We start from the raw sequence: 18,397 nt of genomic DNA, 5'->3' as shown, positions 1-18,397 counted from the left end.
CATCACCATCTAGTCCATTCAAACACCTAAACAAGAACCACTTTTAGTAGATATATAAAGTACCTGAAGAGGGGTGACCATCATCATGCCGCCCCTCTTCACGTCCACAAGCTGGACCACCCTCGTCCGTAAAATAGCGGTTGCCATGGTGTACGCCCCGAAGCCAGCCGTGGCCATATCAAAAGCGACAGCTTCAAAACGGACCGTCAATCACATACAGAAAGTTCGACAAGTCATCCAGTCTTCTTTTCCATCATTATCTATCCCTTCGCACCAACTCGGTCATTCTTACGCTACTATCCCAATTAAATCCGGCCCTACTTCAGCGTCTAGGCACTTTTCATCTTCCAATGTCGCCAAACGACTTGGTCCAGTTCGACAAGGCTTGAATGCAGCTGGTTCGAGACCTAGATGGGTTAACGGACCTTCCATCCAAGCCAATGTAGGGTTAGGCAAAGCGAGAACCTTCGTATCTACCACTTATCCATCTGCTCAAAATGCAGTCAATGGGAAAATCTCAATGGTATTTAGAGCGTTCGCTTCTCTGATAGAAGATGAAGATAAGAACAAATTATCAAATAAAGGTTTACCTAAAGCAAGTAGATATACTCCTTATTCCAAGAATAAATTGAAACCAACGACGCACGGAAGAAGAATCAGACGAAGTGAAGTCGTAAAATCAATCGATTCATCTTTTATCGAAGATCTCAAACACTATTTCCCTCTTCCTTCTACCAGACCCTCCTCTGAGGAAATCATCTCCCTACCTCTTTTACCTGAAACGTTGATCACCGAAGGTCAAATAACCATCCTCGCTTTACCTCTCTCACCATCACTGGAAGCATTATTGATCCCAAGTCAAAATGGGTATGACGAAACTGAAATTGGAATTTCAATCTTATCCAAATTGACCAAAGGACTCATTTCAATCCATAATGCTTTCTCTCTCCATTCTTCCATACGGATCATACCCCTCCTAAACAAATTGGAATCCTTGGGAGTACTAGATTATCATCCGCCTGGATTAGCCGGAAGGGTAGAAGGCGAAGTGATTAATGATCAGGATGATCAACCTGATATACTTAGATTGATCTTTTACGATAGATCCATCAAGGATGTAAGGACGATCTTGGGTGAGAGTTTGAGAGAGAACGAACAGGGTCAATGGTGGGTTTTGTACGAGGATACAGACCAACTGGAAGAGATGGAGTTGAATAAAGAGGAGAGTAAAGAAATCATGGAAAATTGGAATTCACCAATTATCCATTCGACTATACCTGCTTCTCAAGATCAGAATGAACAACTGGTATTTCCAACACTCGATATGTCATATCAACAACAAGAAGGAGAAGGAGAAGTATTATTCGATATTTCCGAATCTATCTTATCGACTCCATCCGATTCATGGCCATCAACTTCAAGTGGAACTCCCCTGGAGGTTGAGGATCAATCGATTTCGATGATATCCTCGATATCGACAGAGTCATTAACCGAATCACTTCTGTCTCGATTATCTTCTTCTTCCGACGAGGATCAAAGGATCTGGTCGGTTCATCCTTCGGATTCTGATTCGGACGTCGAATCGTCGTCGGTCTTCTCACAGGAGATGGAAGAGTGGAATCAAGTTGATCAATTGCTCGCTTCCCCATCAGGGGGAGACGGAGAGGAGGAAGGAGAAGTTATGGTCAGTTGGTCAGGTTCAGGTGAAGGTTTTGGTTTTTTAGCTCAACCTTGGTGATCAGACCAAATGAAACGTTGTAATGTCAACATTATTTATATGTTCATATTCCTTTCTTACTCGTATGCCGTGTTGATGGTTGAGGTCTTTGTTGAAGATGCGAGATATATGATGCATCTTCCGTCTATCATGTATATGTAAACTCTTGACACGTATTTCGTACTCATCGTCCACGACGTTTCTTACCTCCTGCTCCTGCTGTACCAGATTTGTTAGGCGTATTTGTACCAGAGTTGGGTGAATCTTCAGTCGATCCAACAAGCATATTTGATAGCCTAAAACATCAATCCCCAAAGTATATCAGTAACTTATATTACACCAACGACAATCCAGCCAGGAATTGTATAATACATCGAGGGAGTAGACATAAGACAGATATTTGTTTGGCTCAGAAGGGTTAATTGAAAGTGAAAGGTTGACTTACGATCCAGCCAAATCCATATTTTGGAAACCCTTCATTTTCTCTCTAGTCTCTGCCATCTCCTTGGCCATCTCAGGATCCATATCAGCCATACTTGCCTAAAATTCACGAATATCAATAGGAACAATCAACATCAGTTACCCAATAAATCGTACAATGTCTGTTTCATGTGAGAAAAGTTAGTTTGGGTAGACTTACAGTCAATTTAGGTAAAGCGAATAACATGACAGCACTGAAAAGCATCATCAACACCATTGGTGATTTCAACATCCCCAGGATGTTCATACCGCCTTTAGGAGTGAAGTAGTCTTCCCTTGCCAATGGGGTAATCGCCAGGGGATGGGCGAGAGAGGTGGATGAGATGGGGAGAGGTGCTTTGGCGGGGTAGAAAGGTTGGATATGGATTGAATAAGTTGGAATGGTAGGTGAGGAGGGGGTAGAGGGATCTTCTGATGATGGAGAAGAGGGTTGGGAGGGAGGTGGGGGAGGAGTGGAGGGGTGGATGGTGATTAGATACTATGTTGAAGACGAATATGAGATGTAAGCTTGATATATGGAGGAGAGGATTGGAGAAAGGGACAGATGGGCAAGAATGGGGCGGAAAGTGAGAGGATGAGTTGAACGTACAGATTGGAAGATATATCCTGGGATGAGAGGTTCCAATATATGTTCACCTTGATCTATATGGGGACTATCAACGATGATTCCAGGACAGTCAGTCAGCCAGTCAGTCAGTCGACCACGATGATCGATAGTAGGGAGGGCTGGAATGAGATAATTCATAGCTCACACTTCAAAACTCCCATCATCTTTTATCCACACTTTTCTCTCTCCATTATTGATCGACACCTTACTTCCTACAGGTAAGATATTACCTATTGCCACAGCCTTGAGCATCAGCCCACAGACTAAAGAAGATAGACCGGTGATCACATACGTGTAGGGAAATCACCGAATTTGATTTGACCTGAAATAGTCACTGCTAAAATGGTAGGCAACAGCGTTCTAAAGCGAAAGATACATCATTAGCGAAAGCTAATTGTATGGCTTTGATACAGGTATGATAGGGACACTTACAGCAACGCCAAGAAGCTTGAGAGCAATTTCATCGTGGGTTTTGACTACGTTGCACTTGAATGGTGAGCCCAAATGTGTGTTGAATTGAGAGTAACGAAATAATGGTGGAGAAAGATGGAGGGAGATGCGATTCGAAGTTGTTTCGTCCGGCTTAACGCGAGTTGCTCACAGAAACACACACCTCTGACCTTTCAGTCATCACCTGGTTTTCATCTGATCGTTCGACGGTGCACCATATATGGACTTTTACATTTACATTGAAGAAAGATATCTCATAGAAGGATAGAACATAGAGTCTGGTAGATACATAGGTAGAATGACTCAAAAACATCTATTCTCAATATTCGACGTGACCAAACAAGGTAAGTTTATGTTTTAACGCCTACTCTCCAACTTAGCTACCTGAACCTAAGTGAACTATGTCGTCGTCATACTATACGATTAGTATTTTATTCAACACCATTATCAATCGGTATAGTAAACCTCAAACCACTACTACCAGGACGTAAGTTCTCTCTCTCTCTCTCTTTTCCTCAAATACAACTCTTTTCATATCGCCAGTCACAGATCATACCTGACTCACTTGTGAATGTTGAAACAGATGTCCTAATCATACCTAAACGAGTGGTCCCTCGATTATCTGACCTAAACCCACCGGAAATAACAGATTTGTTCCTTACTGTACAGAAAGTAGGAAAAGGTTTGGAAAGGTATTATAATGCTCAGGCGTTGACTATCTCTCTACAGGTGAGTAAGTATCTCTACAGAGACAGAAAACTCCCAAACGCCGATGTGATATATCTGCTTTTCGCTATCCTGCTTGAACACCTGTACATGTAGTTCCTTTATTGATCAAGCGGATTGGGTGCGGTACGGTAGGACGGTAAATCAGCAGGACAGTCAGTTCCTCATGTCCATGTTCATATCCTACCTCGTCATCCGACTGACTTCAATGGTGAGAATGATCGGATATACCCCCTCTTGGAGGACAATGAATCGCACTTGAAAGAGAACTTGGAAACATCGCAAATTCAGAAGAAATCGATAATGGCGAATGGCAATATCAACAATCAGCCGAAGAAGACCAATGCAAATGCCACTGGGAACGCGAATGGGATAGGTGAGAATTGGGATATACCTTCGGACGAAGATAGAAAACCTCGTGCGATGGCAGAGATGGAGGATGAAGCGAGGGCTTTTACAGAGTATTTCAAATCGATAGAAGGGACACAGTAGACTCCGAACTTGCACCTTAGACACTGTATCAGTTCGAAATGCGGGACAGAGCGTAAAATGGACATTCCGCAGGATATTGTAAAAATGTATTGTACGATATAGGATATGTAGAATATCGTGTAAGATCAAGAATGTCACACTTGGGGACGCATGATCGTATCTTCAATAAGATAATCCACAAACAAATTGAGCAGTATGAATATTGAATGTGTTCCAATACCAAAAGGCCGGATCTAAAATGGGAAGAGATTTATTGAAGATGTGGACTGTGAACGTGGCGTGCTTGTATGACTGTTGAATAAGAATGATCGATGATTTCTCATAAGGATTTGGCCATTCGACTGCTGCAACTATCTTTCATACGGGAAAGGAGAGCTAGATCTGAAGATGGCGCAGATGTAGCAATGCATGTGAGAATCGCGATATATATAGCATGTTCGAGATGAGACTTTGATTCTGATAATTCAGTTCAACTGTTGGTCTTGGTCGGATTAGCCCGAGATCCCGGATTATCCGGCACGTCATTCAGATCGGATTAAGATTCAAAGTGAGATCGATAACAAAGGATCTGAGAGTGTCACTTTCCACATCATCATCATTATTACACACATCTTTACTCCTACATCTTACTGCTCAGCAATAAGCATTCATCATAACCCCATTCAATCGAATATTCAGAATGTCTACCATACCCACATTGACGTTGAACGACGGTATCAAAATACCCAGGATCGGATATGGTTTAGGTGAGTCCGCCTCTCCCCGCCCTTCCTTCCACCTCACTAAGAATCATGGATTCTTTGGATATTTTGTAGTCATAGCTGTTGCCGATGCTAATTATCTGGCTCTATGATCGATAGGTACCGCAAATTATGGGAGTGAATGTGCTTCTCAAGTGGTATCAGCCCTCAAAACGGGTTACAATTATATCGATTGTGCTCAGATGTACGCCAATTCCAAGAGTTTCGGAGAAGGTTTTGAGAAATTCGGAGGAAAGAGAGAAGATGTTTTTGTAGTTCAGAAATGTAAGTCTACCCTTCGCGCACACCTATATCTGAAGACAAAATCTTACACCATGTTTTGCTCTTTTCAAATGACTGGATTTGCGTTATCACGATGACTTGACGAGCTGACGGGTTTGAGCTCAGGCGGTAAAAACGGTACGGAGAGTCATCCTAGAAAGATATTGGAGGGTCTGCTCAAAGATGTTCGTTTTTCTTCATCAATCTGTCTCTTCCTTGTATACTTTACTGATTATACGTCATATCGGTTAGATGAAAACCGATTATGTCGATCTATGTGAGTAACGACACTGCAGTCTTTGCGATACAACAGGTACACTTAGCTGAGACTGCTATTCTGAACGATAGACCTCCTTCATTCTCCTCTCGTATGTATTCATCTGATCTTGATCCGGTTATACAACTGACCACTCATGAATTACCCCTCGTTCAGCTTACTAAACCCCTTTCCCTCTCCGAAGCGTGGAAAGTGATGGAAGAGCTCAAAGAAGAGGGTCTAGCGAGATCGATCGGAGTAAGCAATTTCCGTGAAGAGGATATCCTGGACATTGAGAAGACCTGGAAGGTAGCTCCGAGTGTCAATCAGGTGGGTTGTCTCTATCCCTGAGATCTTATCTGGACCTCTACAGAGTTATCATATTTATCTTGGCGAATATATTGAGATATTTGCAAGAAGAGCTTATCATTCACTTGTATGTTAATTTGACCAAGCTGACGATAATGATTCACCTTTTATTGTAAACCAAAGATCGAATACCATCCATACAATTTCCATGCACCCAATGTTCAAAGACTTCTAGGTGTAATGAAGAAGCACTCCATCCATGTCGAAGCTTATGGTCCTCTCACTTCTTTGACTGGTGCGAAGGGTGGTCCAGTCGATGAAGTGGTCCAAGAAATTGCCAAATCAAAGGGTATAGAGGAGTCTCAAGTATTGTTAAATTGGGCATTACAAACTACTGGTGGTGTCGTCGTAACGTATGCTCATGCTACTCTCTCCATACGAATTGAGTAGTAGCTGACGTCAAAAGTCGTGACGATGTGTCACAAAAATAGTACATCGACTAATGAGCAGAGACAGAAACTTCAACTTGAAGCTGTTACCAAGGATATCACTTTGACTGAAGATGAGATTAACAGAATCTCGGAAGCTGGGAGAAAGAAATTCTTTAGATATAGGATGACAGATGTATGGGACGCTGCTAAGCCCTAGACAATTTGGAGGGTAATCTAGTATCATTCCATAGTGATGAAGAATATTATCTTCATCGAATTGAGAAATACATGTATAGCCTGTAGATAGATACATATATATTAGATATGCAGGAGAGAGATAGCTTGGTCAGTCACTTGTAAGCATTCCGTAAGTGTGGCCTCTTGAAATGTTATTTTAAGCAGCTGCAGCTGTTAAGAGCGCTCACTCTCGGGCCGTTTTTACCCGTTCTGGGAGTATTCCTGTGAGGTGGGCGGGGACCAGAAGAGAGGTACTGGACTGGAAAGACACGTTTACGTTAATAATTGTGTTTTTGCTCTTTTTGCTTCTTTACCCTTTTGACCCCTCCCCGTTTTTACTCTCCTCTTTCCTCTTTCCCCGTTAGTTGTCGATTGATGAGGTGGATGGGTTTTTAAGCTTTCCTACTGTCTGTACCATGGATGATTAATTATAGCTTTTGCTTGCTGTAATAGACAACGGGAGTATATCCATTCTATACGAATGCTTCTTGTTGATAAATATGGAGAAATCATATGCATGCGCAATTGGCACGAACGTATTGAGATACTCATGCATACACATACGTTGAAATTCCTTGTCCGAGGATATAGCGAAGATGCGAGAGTGAGGTACAGATGGTAGAGTGAACCCAGTCTCATTGGTAAAAGTGGCCACCTCAAAACAACATAACACCCGTTGCAGCAGAGTTATTTTCATATTCATCGTTCATCTCATCTCTTGCTTTTCTCCTTTCACTTCTTATACTGTCATTTGTATATTCTTATTATTCCACTATTCGACTGTCAACTGCACACAAGGCAAAAGCCGAAAATAGAAGAAGCGCTTTTTGCAATATACACCTCCATTTTGTCTTAGCCTCTTAGGTGTTGGTTGGGATTAGATCTATAAATAATCATTTCACAGCAAATCAAGATCTATAGATCCCACCATCAATTTTGCATAAAAGGTCACACCACCATTAATCATATATACTCTTAACGACAATCCAACACGCCCCAATTACTATTCACATATACGTTGACTTTCCATTTCCAACTCGGTACATTCTATAAATAACAGTTCTTTCAATTATCATCTCTTTTCATCGCCTCGTTTCACACCAACACATCGACACATCGACTGTTATCAGACCCACTTCCTTCATCTCATCATCAACTGCACACACTCGATAAGAGACTCACCATTGATGTGTTAGTTTAGAGGATATGTCAATCAATACGGATAGGGATCGGGGGAGACAAGGTATAGGGACTATCCCTTGTCCCTCTCCTCCTGTTCTTCCTAGTACTGGTATGGAATTGGGATTGGGAATAAGGTTAGATGATGTAGGAGCTGGACCATCACGTTTATCGTCTTCTTCTCAGGAGATGTGTAAATGTGAGATATGCATTCAACCAGACTCATCAAGACCTCGCACTGCTTCTCGATCTCGTCAAGCCTCAGCCCGAACCACGTCGACCAAAACGACGATATCATCCTTCTTACCATTATTCCTTTTACCTTTCTTACCCACTTCACTCGCTGCTCCTCCTCCTTCACGTCGTCTACGTCGATCACCTTCACCCACTTCATCCACCTCTACTTTCATACCGACAACGACATCTTCCGAAGTAGAAATCTCTTCTTCATTCAATGAACATCGGAATATCCAATATCTCACGTCCGTCTCGACGCCCTCGGTACTTCCCACATATAATGAGTATGTTGACGAGACGGTCTTGCCGTACTTGTTGACTAGGCATGAAGAGGGACATTGGACAAGGGCAGAAGGTGGATGGAGTCTGTATGGTAGACAAGTAGCTGTGAGTAGCCTTACTCCTTCAATTAAAAATGTGGTGTACAATCGTGTTATGATTGTACTCATCAGATCGCCCGTGCTGATGGTTGGATAAATCATAGACTGCTACTGCCGCGCCAATATTTGCGGATGATGATGGCGAAGGTACGGTGGATAATTCACAACCGACAGTGACTGCTCCTTCTTATGCCGTCGAGTCAGTTTTACCTAATGGGTAAGTTCTCGTTCAATCTACTTCCCACATTGTTGGATGAATGAACCGAGACTGACTGTAATATGTAGTTGGGGAGTATCATCGAACCGAACTAGTATATACAAAGTACCATTAATATCCATAGCTAGTGTCATCTTGGCCTGTGGGATAGTCGGTCTAATAGTATTGTAAGTCCCCATACCCATCATGCCTTACATCACATATTACACCATTGACTTTGTTGTTCAGTATCGTGATAAGTCGACGGAAGAAACATCGTAAGCGAAAACGAGCGAAAGAGCGCTTGCGACGTAAAGCCTTGGCCGCAGCGGGTATAAAAGAAGAAGATCTCAATTCTGCCGCAGGCGGAGCGAACGAAGTGGCTTTTAAAGAGAAATTAAAGGAGTTGGAGAATCAACATGCAGCGAAGAAGAGGAAGAACGGTCAAATGGGTGTAGCGAAGAATAAAGTTAGAGTGTGGAATTCACGTTTGGGTATGAGGAGGAGAAAGAATAAAGGTGGTCAGAAGGAGAAAGAAATTGATGAAGATGAAGATGGTGCTGTTAGGACAACGAATGAAGTGGATGGTACCACTGGGGAGGGAGGGGAAGAGGAGGATAAACCTATCGAAGGGGTCGAAGAGATTCAGCCGATCTCGATCTCGCCGACAAGTACACTTGATAGAGATGATGAAGAGAGGCAAGGTAGTCGATCGAATAGATCTTCAACTGATTCTACAAGAGATGGAGATCAAGCTGGAGTTGGGACTGCTTCTCGATCTCGATCTCAACGAGATACTCAAGATCTGTCCAACGATGGAAGAACTCCTGCAGCTAGAGGTTCAACCGATCAAGCACAAAGTTCAATACCCCATTTCCCACCTGCCTACCGACCTGCCTCTGTCCGATCATTACCTCGACATCGTCCTGACCCCTCAACCTCATCTTCTTCTGCTGGTCCATCCAATGCCTCTGATCCACCTGTGGTAGTATCTGGCACGGAAAAAACTCAAGCACCAGGTTACTATCCTGCTCCCGCTACTGAAGATGGCGAGATCGCTCTAGCGGTGGTATCTAGAGCTGAAGGCAAATCAAGATTGGTCGAACCTCAATCTTCTGCTGAAGATGGGGCTGAAGAAGAGCATGGAGAAAGGGACGAAGAAAGGATTAGGCATGTCGCTACGGATGATAAGAGGGTGTTGGAAAGGCTACGAATGGGTGGATCTGCACCTCCTGTCAATCGACCTAGATTCTCAGATCGAGATCAAGATCAGGATGCGGGTAGGGGAGAAGGAGAAGGACCGTCTGCACCTTTTGTTCAAGTTGATGAACAAGGTTTCGAACAGTTGGATGAATCGCTTCTTCATGTCCCATCGCCCTCAATGGATGGCAGTAGATCAGAAAAATCTGGGAATGGACTTTTACCTGCGCCACCTAGATTGAATGCTAGATTATCATCAAGACTGAACGATATACCCTCTGCGTCAACTATTGACATCGATACTTCTCATTTACTCCCTTCTGCACCTCCGGCTCTGGATCAGACGAACCACGCTCGCGACCATGATATTCCATCTGCTCCGCCAATGCTGGGCGAAGACGAAGATGGGGTAGAAGAAGTATCTGTGCCTTCTGCTCCTACATTCGTCTTAGACGAGGATGAAGAAGCGGAAAGTACGGGTTCGCATTCTGCTCCTATGGAAAGTAGTACGAATCCAGAACAAGAGGAACAAGAACATGGGCAGTTGGATGACGATCGGCAGGAAGTGGGAAATCGTAGGGATTCAGAGGTAGACGCAGAAGCAGATTCCGCCGCTACTTTCTCGAATGCTTTACCTGCTCGATCTGGTTCAGGTGCGGTTTTCTTACCTAGGTATGAACCGTAAGACTGGTTTTGTTTGGCTTGTTGTTTCTTTCTTCTTTTTGGGTATAGGATATACGTTCAATGTTGTAGTGGATTGTTATGATTATTATCAATTTGATTTTGATTCAATGATTTTGTTTGTCCAAGGGATCACATGATATATGATACATGATACATGGTATTATACAAGACTGTTACAGTATAGTTATCTGTTCATGGATGTATGAGAGTATGTCGTACAGTCGGTATCTTGCATTCGAATGATTCCCATCATAATCATAATCATAATCATAATCATAATCATAATCATAATCATAATCATAATCATAATCATAATCATAATCTTACTCTGCGCACAGACACTCGTGTGTGCCTTGGGAGATCGATTCCATCGGAATTCTGTTTCAGTCGGGTGTGGACGCGTTTAAGATCTTAACGAGTGGACAAGTGGACGAGCACTGGTGGACATGAAATCAACCAACCTCATCCAAACCTCACTCTTCCATTTTCATCTCCTTTCTTCCTACTGCTTCGACTCATCATCATCATCATCATCTACTGCAATGTCTCCATCCGCCGACCAACTCCTCGACGCATAAGTACTTAGATTCGACCTACTGTGCTCATAAGAGGCAAGTGAATTAGCAGCAGCCGGTCATTTCACGATCAATAGCCAAACAAACATATTATGGAAGGATACCTCGTCCATCATCCGTCATCTTCTCAATCATCAAACATATCCAACCTATCTAAACCAACAGGCTCATCATCCAACATGTTTGGTATGGATCTCACCAAGCCCTCTAGGGTCTCAGTGGCGGCTCCTAAACCTCGTACTGCTACGAAAAGCAAGACCACCACTTCATCGTCAACGCCCTCAAAAGTCAAAGCTACTTCATCAACGTCTACACCCACAACTTCTTCTTCGACGAAAAATAAAGATAAAGATGTGAAGAGAACAAATTCGTACTCTAAAGATCCCAAGGGGTTCTTCGCGAATTTACAGCAGAATGAGAGAGAGTATAATAGGGTGCACGATAGAGTGGAGTATGCACATTCGAAGGACAAGGCCAAGGATAACGGTAATACCACTTCCATTTCCACTCCCTACAAAGGTAAAGATAAGATCAATGGGAATGGGAAATCCACTCGAAAAGAATTACCTTCTTCCTCTGCATCGTCTTCGTCTACTACAACAGTAACCAAAACCAAGACGAAAGGAGGAACGAGAATTCTCCCTCGCGAACAGACTCCAACTGTCCATTCAGATGAGGAAGATGAGATGGCCTTGGGAAGTACACCTCCTGAGAATATGCATGATGGATACAGCGATTATAGGTCTTCTGTGTCTCGATCTGTTTCACCGGGTAGAATCACTTCTACCCCTACACCCAACGGAAAGAAGAAGAAAGTGTTAGTGCCTGCTTCATCGGATGGGGAGATGTATAATACCCCGAAACCAAGGATGAAAAAGAGATCTAGTGAAGATGAAGATGAGAATCATGTTGGTACAGAGAAAAAGAAGAAGAGAAGGGAAGACGATGACAAAGGGCAGACAAGCAAATCCGAGGAAGAGGAATATCAACGATTGGATTTGGAGAAAGAAGAGAGGAAGAGTAAAAGAGAAAGTTTCGGCGGGACGGATTTCTTCAAGCAATTGGGTAAATTGAGGAAGAAAGGTGATTATGAGGATCCCGATATAACAGATGAACAGTGAGTAGAGAATCAACATGAACACCTCTATCAATAAGGATCAATGGTATATATAGACTGCTGATCTGTGTAATCTTAGAATTGATCTTTCGAAATTGCTTGAAGATGTAGCGGAAGAAGATGAAGATCTGAGTGAAGAAGATAGGATGTACCTAGGTGAGGATGACAATGATCTTGCACCGACTTTGAGCTGACTGAGACAATGTACTCCAGCACCATACAAAAGTAGAACGGAACTATGTCCAGTGAGTAGACTCACTCCGAGTAAGAAAACCTATCTGATTCATGGAGTTTTCCGTCGTAGTACTGCTCCGGACCGTTCCCCTCCAAACCATCCCCAAACCTCCTTCGTCAACAAGAAGAACTCCATTCCCTATCCACACCCAAACCTACCGACTCGAATCCCAACGCAAGGGAACTCAGCTGGCAAAAGCACATTGAATTTTGCGCCTTGCACCACGCCGAAATTTCCATTATACCTCTTGGACTCAGAGCGGGATATCCGGAATCTATCGATTTTGCGAATTTGGATGGGAGGTTGGAAAGTGGTTGGATAAGAGAACGGCTCGACGAAATTACTAAGAAACCCCTAACGTCTCAGGCGTTTAGGACGGTAATCAAGCAGATCGATGAGGTTGGGAAAGATACCTGGGCAGGTGTGAAATGGCAATCTAAACCTGAGAATTTGGCTGCTGTCAAAACTGGCTAGTGAGTGTGCTTGCCATTTTCCACCTTACTACCACCTGCCATGGAAGAGAGGGTACGAGCTGATGTGAAATGTGTCTGTTTCTGGTATGGGTGATAGTTATGGTGACTTGGGACGAATCATCTTGATCGAGCATTTCCTGTCGATGAGGAAATGGGGATATTACCCATGGCTTAAGAGTGATACTCCGATGTATCCCGATTTGATCGATCCCCTAAGTTGGACCGAATTCGTCACTCATATATTGGTACCTGAAGCTTCGGTATTGCTTATCATGGATGATCATGGTCATGGTCATGGCCATTGTCATGGAGAGGGATATGAGGAGAGTGAAAAGATAAGAAAGGAAAGTGTTGGATATGGTACATGGAAATTTAGAGAAGACGATGATGATTCGAAGGTTGTTATGGATGAATTGATGGATAGGAAAGATGACAAGAAGAAAAGGTTGAAGAGGATTCGTAAAGCTCAACTGCAAGAAAGAGAAGGGAGATCGAACAAAGATGAAATCAAGGATGAAGAAGATGGTGCAGATTTGATGACACCTAAACCCAAGTCTAAGCTGAAGTCGAGATTGGAAAAGAAAGGAAGTATAATTGAGGTTGAAGGTTCACCCGATACCACTCCAATCATACTCAAAACACAAAGGGATAGATTTAAACATCCAAATTCGAGTCAAACGTCCACAAAGTACGATACAGGCACTGGTAAAGGTACAGACGAAGATAAACCGATGATTGGTTCATCTCAAAGTACGGATTACGATGGGGATTGGAACGAGCGAGATTTTCTGGAAGCTGCTAAGATTGTCTCTTAGAGTCCGGATCGATGCGATGATTCGTTGATCATTCGTTGTTGGCTGTTGATTGTGAGAGAGAAGGAATGAGTTTAGTCGTACGTTGTATCTGCACTGTATCATATTATATCATATCATGTCGCTAAGAGGGATTGTTTATCGAAAGATATGTGTTTCAGAGTACTGTACTGTATACTGTATTCCATTGGACAGTTGTTGAGATAAATATGTCAAACGTTATCATGTTACATGCATATATGACCTCTTATCCTATTACAACTCAAGATCAATATCAGTTTGACAATATTACGCTATATGAGATAGTGTTTGAAGGAGGCTGCAGGCCGCAGCACGAGTATGAAAGAGATCTTATGGTGACTCACCTCACCAGCAGACAGAGATGGAGATGTCATCTTTAGTTGGGTAACACATTTAAGACAGCCGAAGATCAAGATTAGATGAACCACAACCACACTACAAAGGGCGGTCACTGTAACTTGATCTTCTTCGCGTTGGTATATGCTCATCTTGCCCTTGTCTCTTGCGACATACCCCAACGTACGAGCGATACAAAAGACACGATACTGCCATCCCCCCAGATGGTTAATGAGGCCGAGAAAGAAATCCGGACTCGGACATTCTAAACACATCGAATATAAACGGTTCGTACCAGATAACTGCTGTGTATATTTTCCGAGAGGAGTATCCATAATGATATCTATCGCCTCTTCATAACAGCTTTGGTCAAAATATCATACAGGAGTCATCAAAATCCCATTATCCAGATCCCCTTTCCTCGGTCATTCTCGCGGAGTGATCTTCCACCATGCCATTTTCTTCAAGACCGAGCGAACCTGAAGATGGCGAATTACCAGAAGACAACCTACCTAGCAGTTCCACAGCCCCACCTCCCAAATTGATACGTCCTGCCAAACCAGCTAAACAATGGGTTAATCCATTATCCAAACTCAATGCCGATTCCTCTTCATCCTCCAAACTACCTCATCCTCCTCAGCAATCCGCTACGACTTCTACGTCTGCTTCTGGAACATCGTTTAGATCACGATCACCTGGTAAATCTTTCAATGCTCATGGTCTACCACCTCGACCTTTGGAAAGATCACCGAGACACAAAGAAAGTGATAGAGAGGAAAGGCGGAAGGAAAAAGATAAAGACAGGGTATATGATGATTATGAGGTTCCACCTTCGACTTCTCGATCAAGATATTCACCGTCGCCGCAGCATCGACGAGATAGAGAAGATAGGTATAGAATTGAGTATGATAGAGAAAGAGAAGATAGATATCGGTCAGATGATCGAGATAGGGATAGAGATAGGGATAGGTACAGGTCGGACGATAGGTATAGTAGGGGACATGGACGACATGATTATCGACAGAGTGAGAGGGAAGAAGCTGGATATAGTTCAGCATGGGGTGACTACAATAAGCATAGGGATACGATATTGAAAGAAAGATCGGTTAGGTCGCAAGATCATTATGATGGTACGGGTACTAGATCGCCTGCGAGAAGAAGAGGCGATTCACCACCGCAACCTCAGCATAGAAGATCGGATAAGGAAGAACAGCATAAACGATCACATGATATTACTCTGGTCAACCCATATTCGAAAAAGGATAAATATGAGAATGGTACATCCAGCAAACTCAGGGAACAGCTCAATATTGGAAACGGTACAACACTGCCGGCTGAAGATAATCTAGAAAATAAAGATCGATCTGCACCGATACGTATACTAAATCGACCTACTCATACACAACGTTCGACAAACGAAGAAAGCGTCCCTTCTGTTCCCACCCCTCCCACCCCTCCCACCAATGACTCTCCGCCACCGCCACCGCCTCCAGCCGAAGAGAACGGAATCCCTCTACCAGCAGCATCGCCTCCTCCCCCTCCGCCGGACTCCCCACCACCACCACCCGAGCCACCGACATCAGACGCACCTCTTCAAGCGGAAACAGCAACTTCACCATCCAAATCACAGCCACTAGCGGCTAAAGCAGAACGGACCGCTAACCCATATGCACCTAAGCCCATGCCTCATGCACCCAATCGGAATCTTCTAGACCCACCTACGAGAGCGGCTACTCCTACAGCCAAGAAGGAACTCAACCCGTATGATACTCATGCCAATAGTCAGCGGTTCAGAAGTCTGACTGCAGAGGAAGAGTTGAAGAAACTTGGCAAGACGTTCGAAGGGACTACGACGCTAGCGGCTTACGACCTAGGAGCGAAATTGGGTGAAGGTACCTTTGGGTAAGTGATTGGTCTGCACAACCACAGAACGATCATGTTTGTTGATATGACTGGATTGCGATAGTGTCGTGACGAAAGGAGTGGAAATAGCTACGAAAAGGGTGATAGCGCTGAAGAAGCTCATCACGCATAATCCCAGAGACGGCGTAAGCTAGCTCGGTATCTACTCTGATGAGAACAACAAGCTGATCAAATATGGATAATAGGTGTCCGTAACGACAGTGCGAGAAATCAAGATCCTGAAAAGTCTAAATCACCCTAGCGTAGTACCTATCTTGAATATGGTTGTGGAACGAAGTGAGTGAACCGTCAAGCGGTGAATCACGTAGTGGAACGACGCGCTCATAGGGTCGATCGTATTGGTAGAGATACCTGGAGATCGAAGTAATCGAGGAGAAGTCTTCATGGTCTTTCCTTACATGGATCATGACTTGTGTGGTCTGCTGGCGAATCAGGATTTCAAAATGACCCATTCAATGGCGAAGTTGCTTATGAGGCAGATACTGGAGGGCATGGACTATATACATTCTGTAAGTCCCTTTCCGTCTCTTTTCTGAGATGGTCATACTAATCGTGATATATGCGGACAGAACAACTTTATCCATCGAGATATCAAAACTGCTAATATCCTAGTTGACAAACACGGACAAATCAAAATTGCCGATTTCGGTTTAGCACGTACATGGACTCATGACGCTTTGATGCCTCCTCATCTGGCTAACGAATACACGAACATGGTTGTCACACGATGGTATCGAGCTCCTGAGTTGTTATTGGGTGACACTCATTACGGTCCCGCGGTGGATATCTGGTCACTGGGATGTGTACTGGGAGAGATGTATTTCCGACATCCTATACTATCTGGTGATTCAGATCGAGATCAACTATATCAGATATTTTCAAGATGTGGTCCACTCAGTCAGGAGTCTTTCCCCGGTTGGGATAGGTTACCTGGTTTTCCCGAGGCTGTCGGTCATCCATGGGAAAGGACGCCGGTAGATACTACCTTGTTTGATTCAGCGCCTAAATGGGGGTAAGTTGCTCTTTTTTGAATCTCAGCCCATACAGGAAACAGTCAATAATGCTGGTTGGTCGTATGACTTGACTTGATTTGTGCAGGATGGATCAAGGTGGAGCAGACTTGATGATGAAGTTGCTCAAGCTTGATCCCAAACAACGTCTCACAGCCTACGACGCGCTCGATCACCCGTGGTTCTGGACTGCTCCTTTACCTGCGGATCCCAACAAGTGAGTCAGCTGGCCATTTGGCGTCAATTGCACACAGCTGACAATGCCGGAAAATGAATAGGACAACGATCAACGTAGAGTCATCACATGAGATGACCACTCGTCAGAAACAGGAACCCGTAGCTTCACAGGCGATAGCGCCTGCCAGACCCCCTCGTCAGCATCAGCAAATTCCCTTACAATCTCGTCCGCCTCCTCCATACGGTGGTCCACCTCCCGGACCTAGACCTCAGCAAGGGTATCAGCCTGGTCAACAGGGATTCAACAATTTCGGTCCACCAGGTCAGAATCAGCAAGGAGGATTTCCACCCCATGGTCCTCTTCCGATGGTACATGGTCAAACTGGAGCCGGCTATAAACAACAGAATGGGAATCCTTATGGACCTCCTATGGGAATGGGCATGGGCATGGGTATGCCTATGCAACCTCAAATAGGATTCAATGGTCCTCCACCAGGCCAAGCTCAATTCGGTAGATCTCAAACCAACGGTCCATATGGACAACAGCGCCCACCATCTCAACAGGGTATGGGTATACCTGCAGCACCATTCAAGCTTAGTGGCTCCGGTGGAGGAGGTGGGGGTGGAGCACCAGCTGCACCATTCAAATTGACTGGAAATAACTTAAGACCCCCTGGAAGATCGATGACTCAAGGTAACTTTCCCACTAACGGGAATGGGGCAGGAAATGGTATGAAGAGAGCTCCTCCATCTGGTGGGGCGGAAGGGTGGAGGGATGAGAAGAGGAGGAAACATGAGGGAGGATTGCCATACTAGGATCGATGTTCAGAGAGTGGTCATAGATATCCTCAGGTTGAATGCTTCGTCGGGATTGAGGGAATGTTCGGCATGGAGAGCATCGATCATTAGTACATTACCTTTGAATGTGCAGTCACTGAGTATATCAAACTATATCAAGGCATTACATGACAAAACAGCATCATGAAATATATATTGTCTGTGTAGCTTAGACCGATCTATGGTTCAACATGTAACAATCATGCAAGTTATATGTTATCAATACATCATTCTTGATATATACCTATCGTTTTACCATCAGGCTGACAGTCAAGCGT

The 18,397-nt window shown here is 43.9% G+C and overlaps 7 protein-coding genes across 7 annotated transcripts; 6 read left to right on the top strand and 1 right to left on the bottom strand.

Moving 5' to 3' along the window:
• Positions 1–85: 85 nt before the first annotated feature.
• L199_000946 (uncharacterized protein) lies at positions 86–1,738 on the top strand (the record flags this gene model as incomplete). The annotated part of the gene is made up of 1 exon (XM_064886704.1): positions 86–1,738. The coding sequence occupies one exon, from the start codon at positions 86–88 to the stop codon at positions 1,736–1,738; it is 1,653 nt and encodes a 550-aa protein (XP_064742776.1).
• A 163-nt stretch (positions 1,739–1,901) lies between these two features.
• On the bottom strand, positions 1,902–3,268 carry L199_000945 (uncharacterized protein; the record flags this gene model as incomplete). The annotated part of the gene is made up of 7 exons (XM_064886703.1): positions 1,902–2,013; positions 2,163–2,257; positions 2,358–2,675; positions 2,787–2,850; positions 2,950–3,034; positions 3,097–3,164; positions 3,237–3,268. The coding sequence occupies 7 exons, from the start codon at positions 3,266–3,268 to the stop codon at positions 1,902–1,904; spliced, it is 774 nt and encodes a 257-aa protein (XP_064742775.1).
• Positions 3,269–3,552: 284 nt separating this feature from the next.
• L199_000944 (uncharacterized protein) lies at positions 3,553–4,472 on the top strand (the record flags this gene model as incomplete). Its single annotated transcript, XM_064886702.1, has 4 exons — positions 3,553–3,598; positions 3,682–3,741; positions 3,838–3,983; positions 4,116–4,472. The coding sequence occupies 4 exons, from the start codon at positions 3,553–3,555 to the stop codon at positions 4,470–4,472; spliced, it is 609 nt and encodes a 202-aa protein (XP_064742774.1).
• A 679-nt stretch (positions 4,473–5,151) lies between these two features.
• L199_000943 (uncharacterized protein) lies at positions 5,152–6,707 on the top strand (the record flags this gene model as incomplete). Its single annotated transcript, XM_064886701.1, has 8 exons — positions 5,152–5,218; positions 5,333–5,497; positions 5,621–5,679; positions 5,747–5,771; positions 5,843–5,862; positions 5,928–6,080; positions 6,243–6,472; positions 6,551–6,707. 8 exons carry the CDS (start codon positions 5,152–5,154, stop codon positions 6,705–6,707), a joined length of 876 nt encoding a protein of 291 aa, XP_064742773.1.
• Positions 6,708–7,933: 1,226 nt separating this feature from the next.
• L199_000942 (uncharacterized protein) lies at positions 7,934–10,604 on the top strand (the record flags this gene model as incomplete). The annotated part of the gene is made up of 4 exons (XM_064886700.1): positions 7,934–8,530; positions 8,628–8,740; positions 8,809–8,907; positions 8,969–10,604. 4 exons carry the CDS (start codon positions 7,934–7,936, stop codon positions 10,602–10,604), a joined length of 2,445 nt encoding a protein of 814 aa, XP_064742772.1.
• Positions 10,605–11,357: 753 nt separating this feature from the next.
• L199_000941 (uncharacterized protein) lies at positions 11,358–13,818 on the top strand (the record flags this gene model as incomplete). The annotated part of the gene is made up of 5 exons (XM_064886699.1): positions 11,358–12,295; positions 12,375–12,451; positions 12,509–12,540; positions 12,600–13,003; positions 13,101–13,818. The coding sequence occupies 5 exons, from the start codon at positions 11,358–11,360 to the stop codon at positions 13,816–13,818; spliced, it is 2,169 nt and encodes a 722-aa protein (XP_064742771.1).
• An 805-nt stretch (positions 13,819–14,623) lies between these two features.
• L199_000940 (uncharacterized protein) lies at positions 14,624–18,098 on the top strand (the record flags this gene model as incomplete). The annotated part of the gene is made up of 7 exons (XM_064886698.1): positions 14,624–16,074; positions 16,139–16,220; positions 16,281–16,371; positions 16,441–16,604; positions 16,665–17,107; positions 17,194–17,322; positions 17,384–18,098. 7 exons carry the CDS (start codon positions 14,624–14,626, stop codon positions 18,096–18,098), a joined length of 3,075 nt encoding a protein of 1,024 aa, XP_064742770.1.
• Positions 18,099–18,397: the final 299 nt, after the last annotated feature.

This window comes from Kwoniella botswanensis, chromosome 1 (assembly GCF_036426115.1).
Source record: "Kwoniella botswanensis chromosome 1, complete sequence".
NCBI classification, from domain to species: domain Eukaryota; kingdom Fungi; phylum Basidiomycota; class Tremellomycetes; order Tremellales; family Cryptococcaceae; genus Kwoniella; species Kwoniella botswanensis.
The sequence above is the reverse complement of the archived record's forward strand: the minus strand, read 5'-3'. Positions and strand labels throughout refer to the sequence as shown.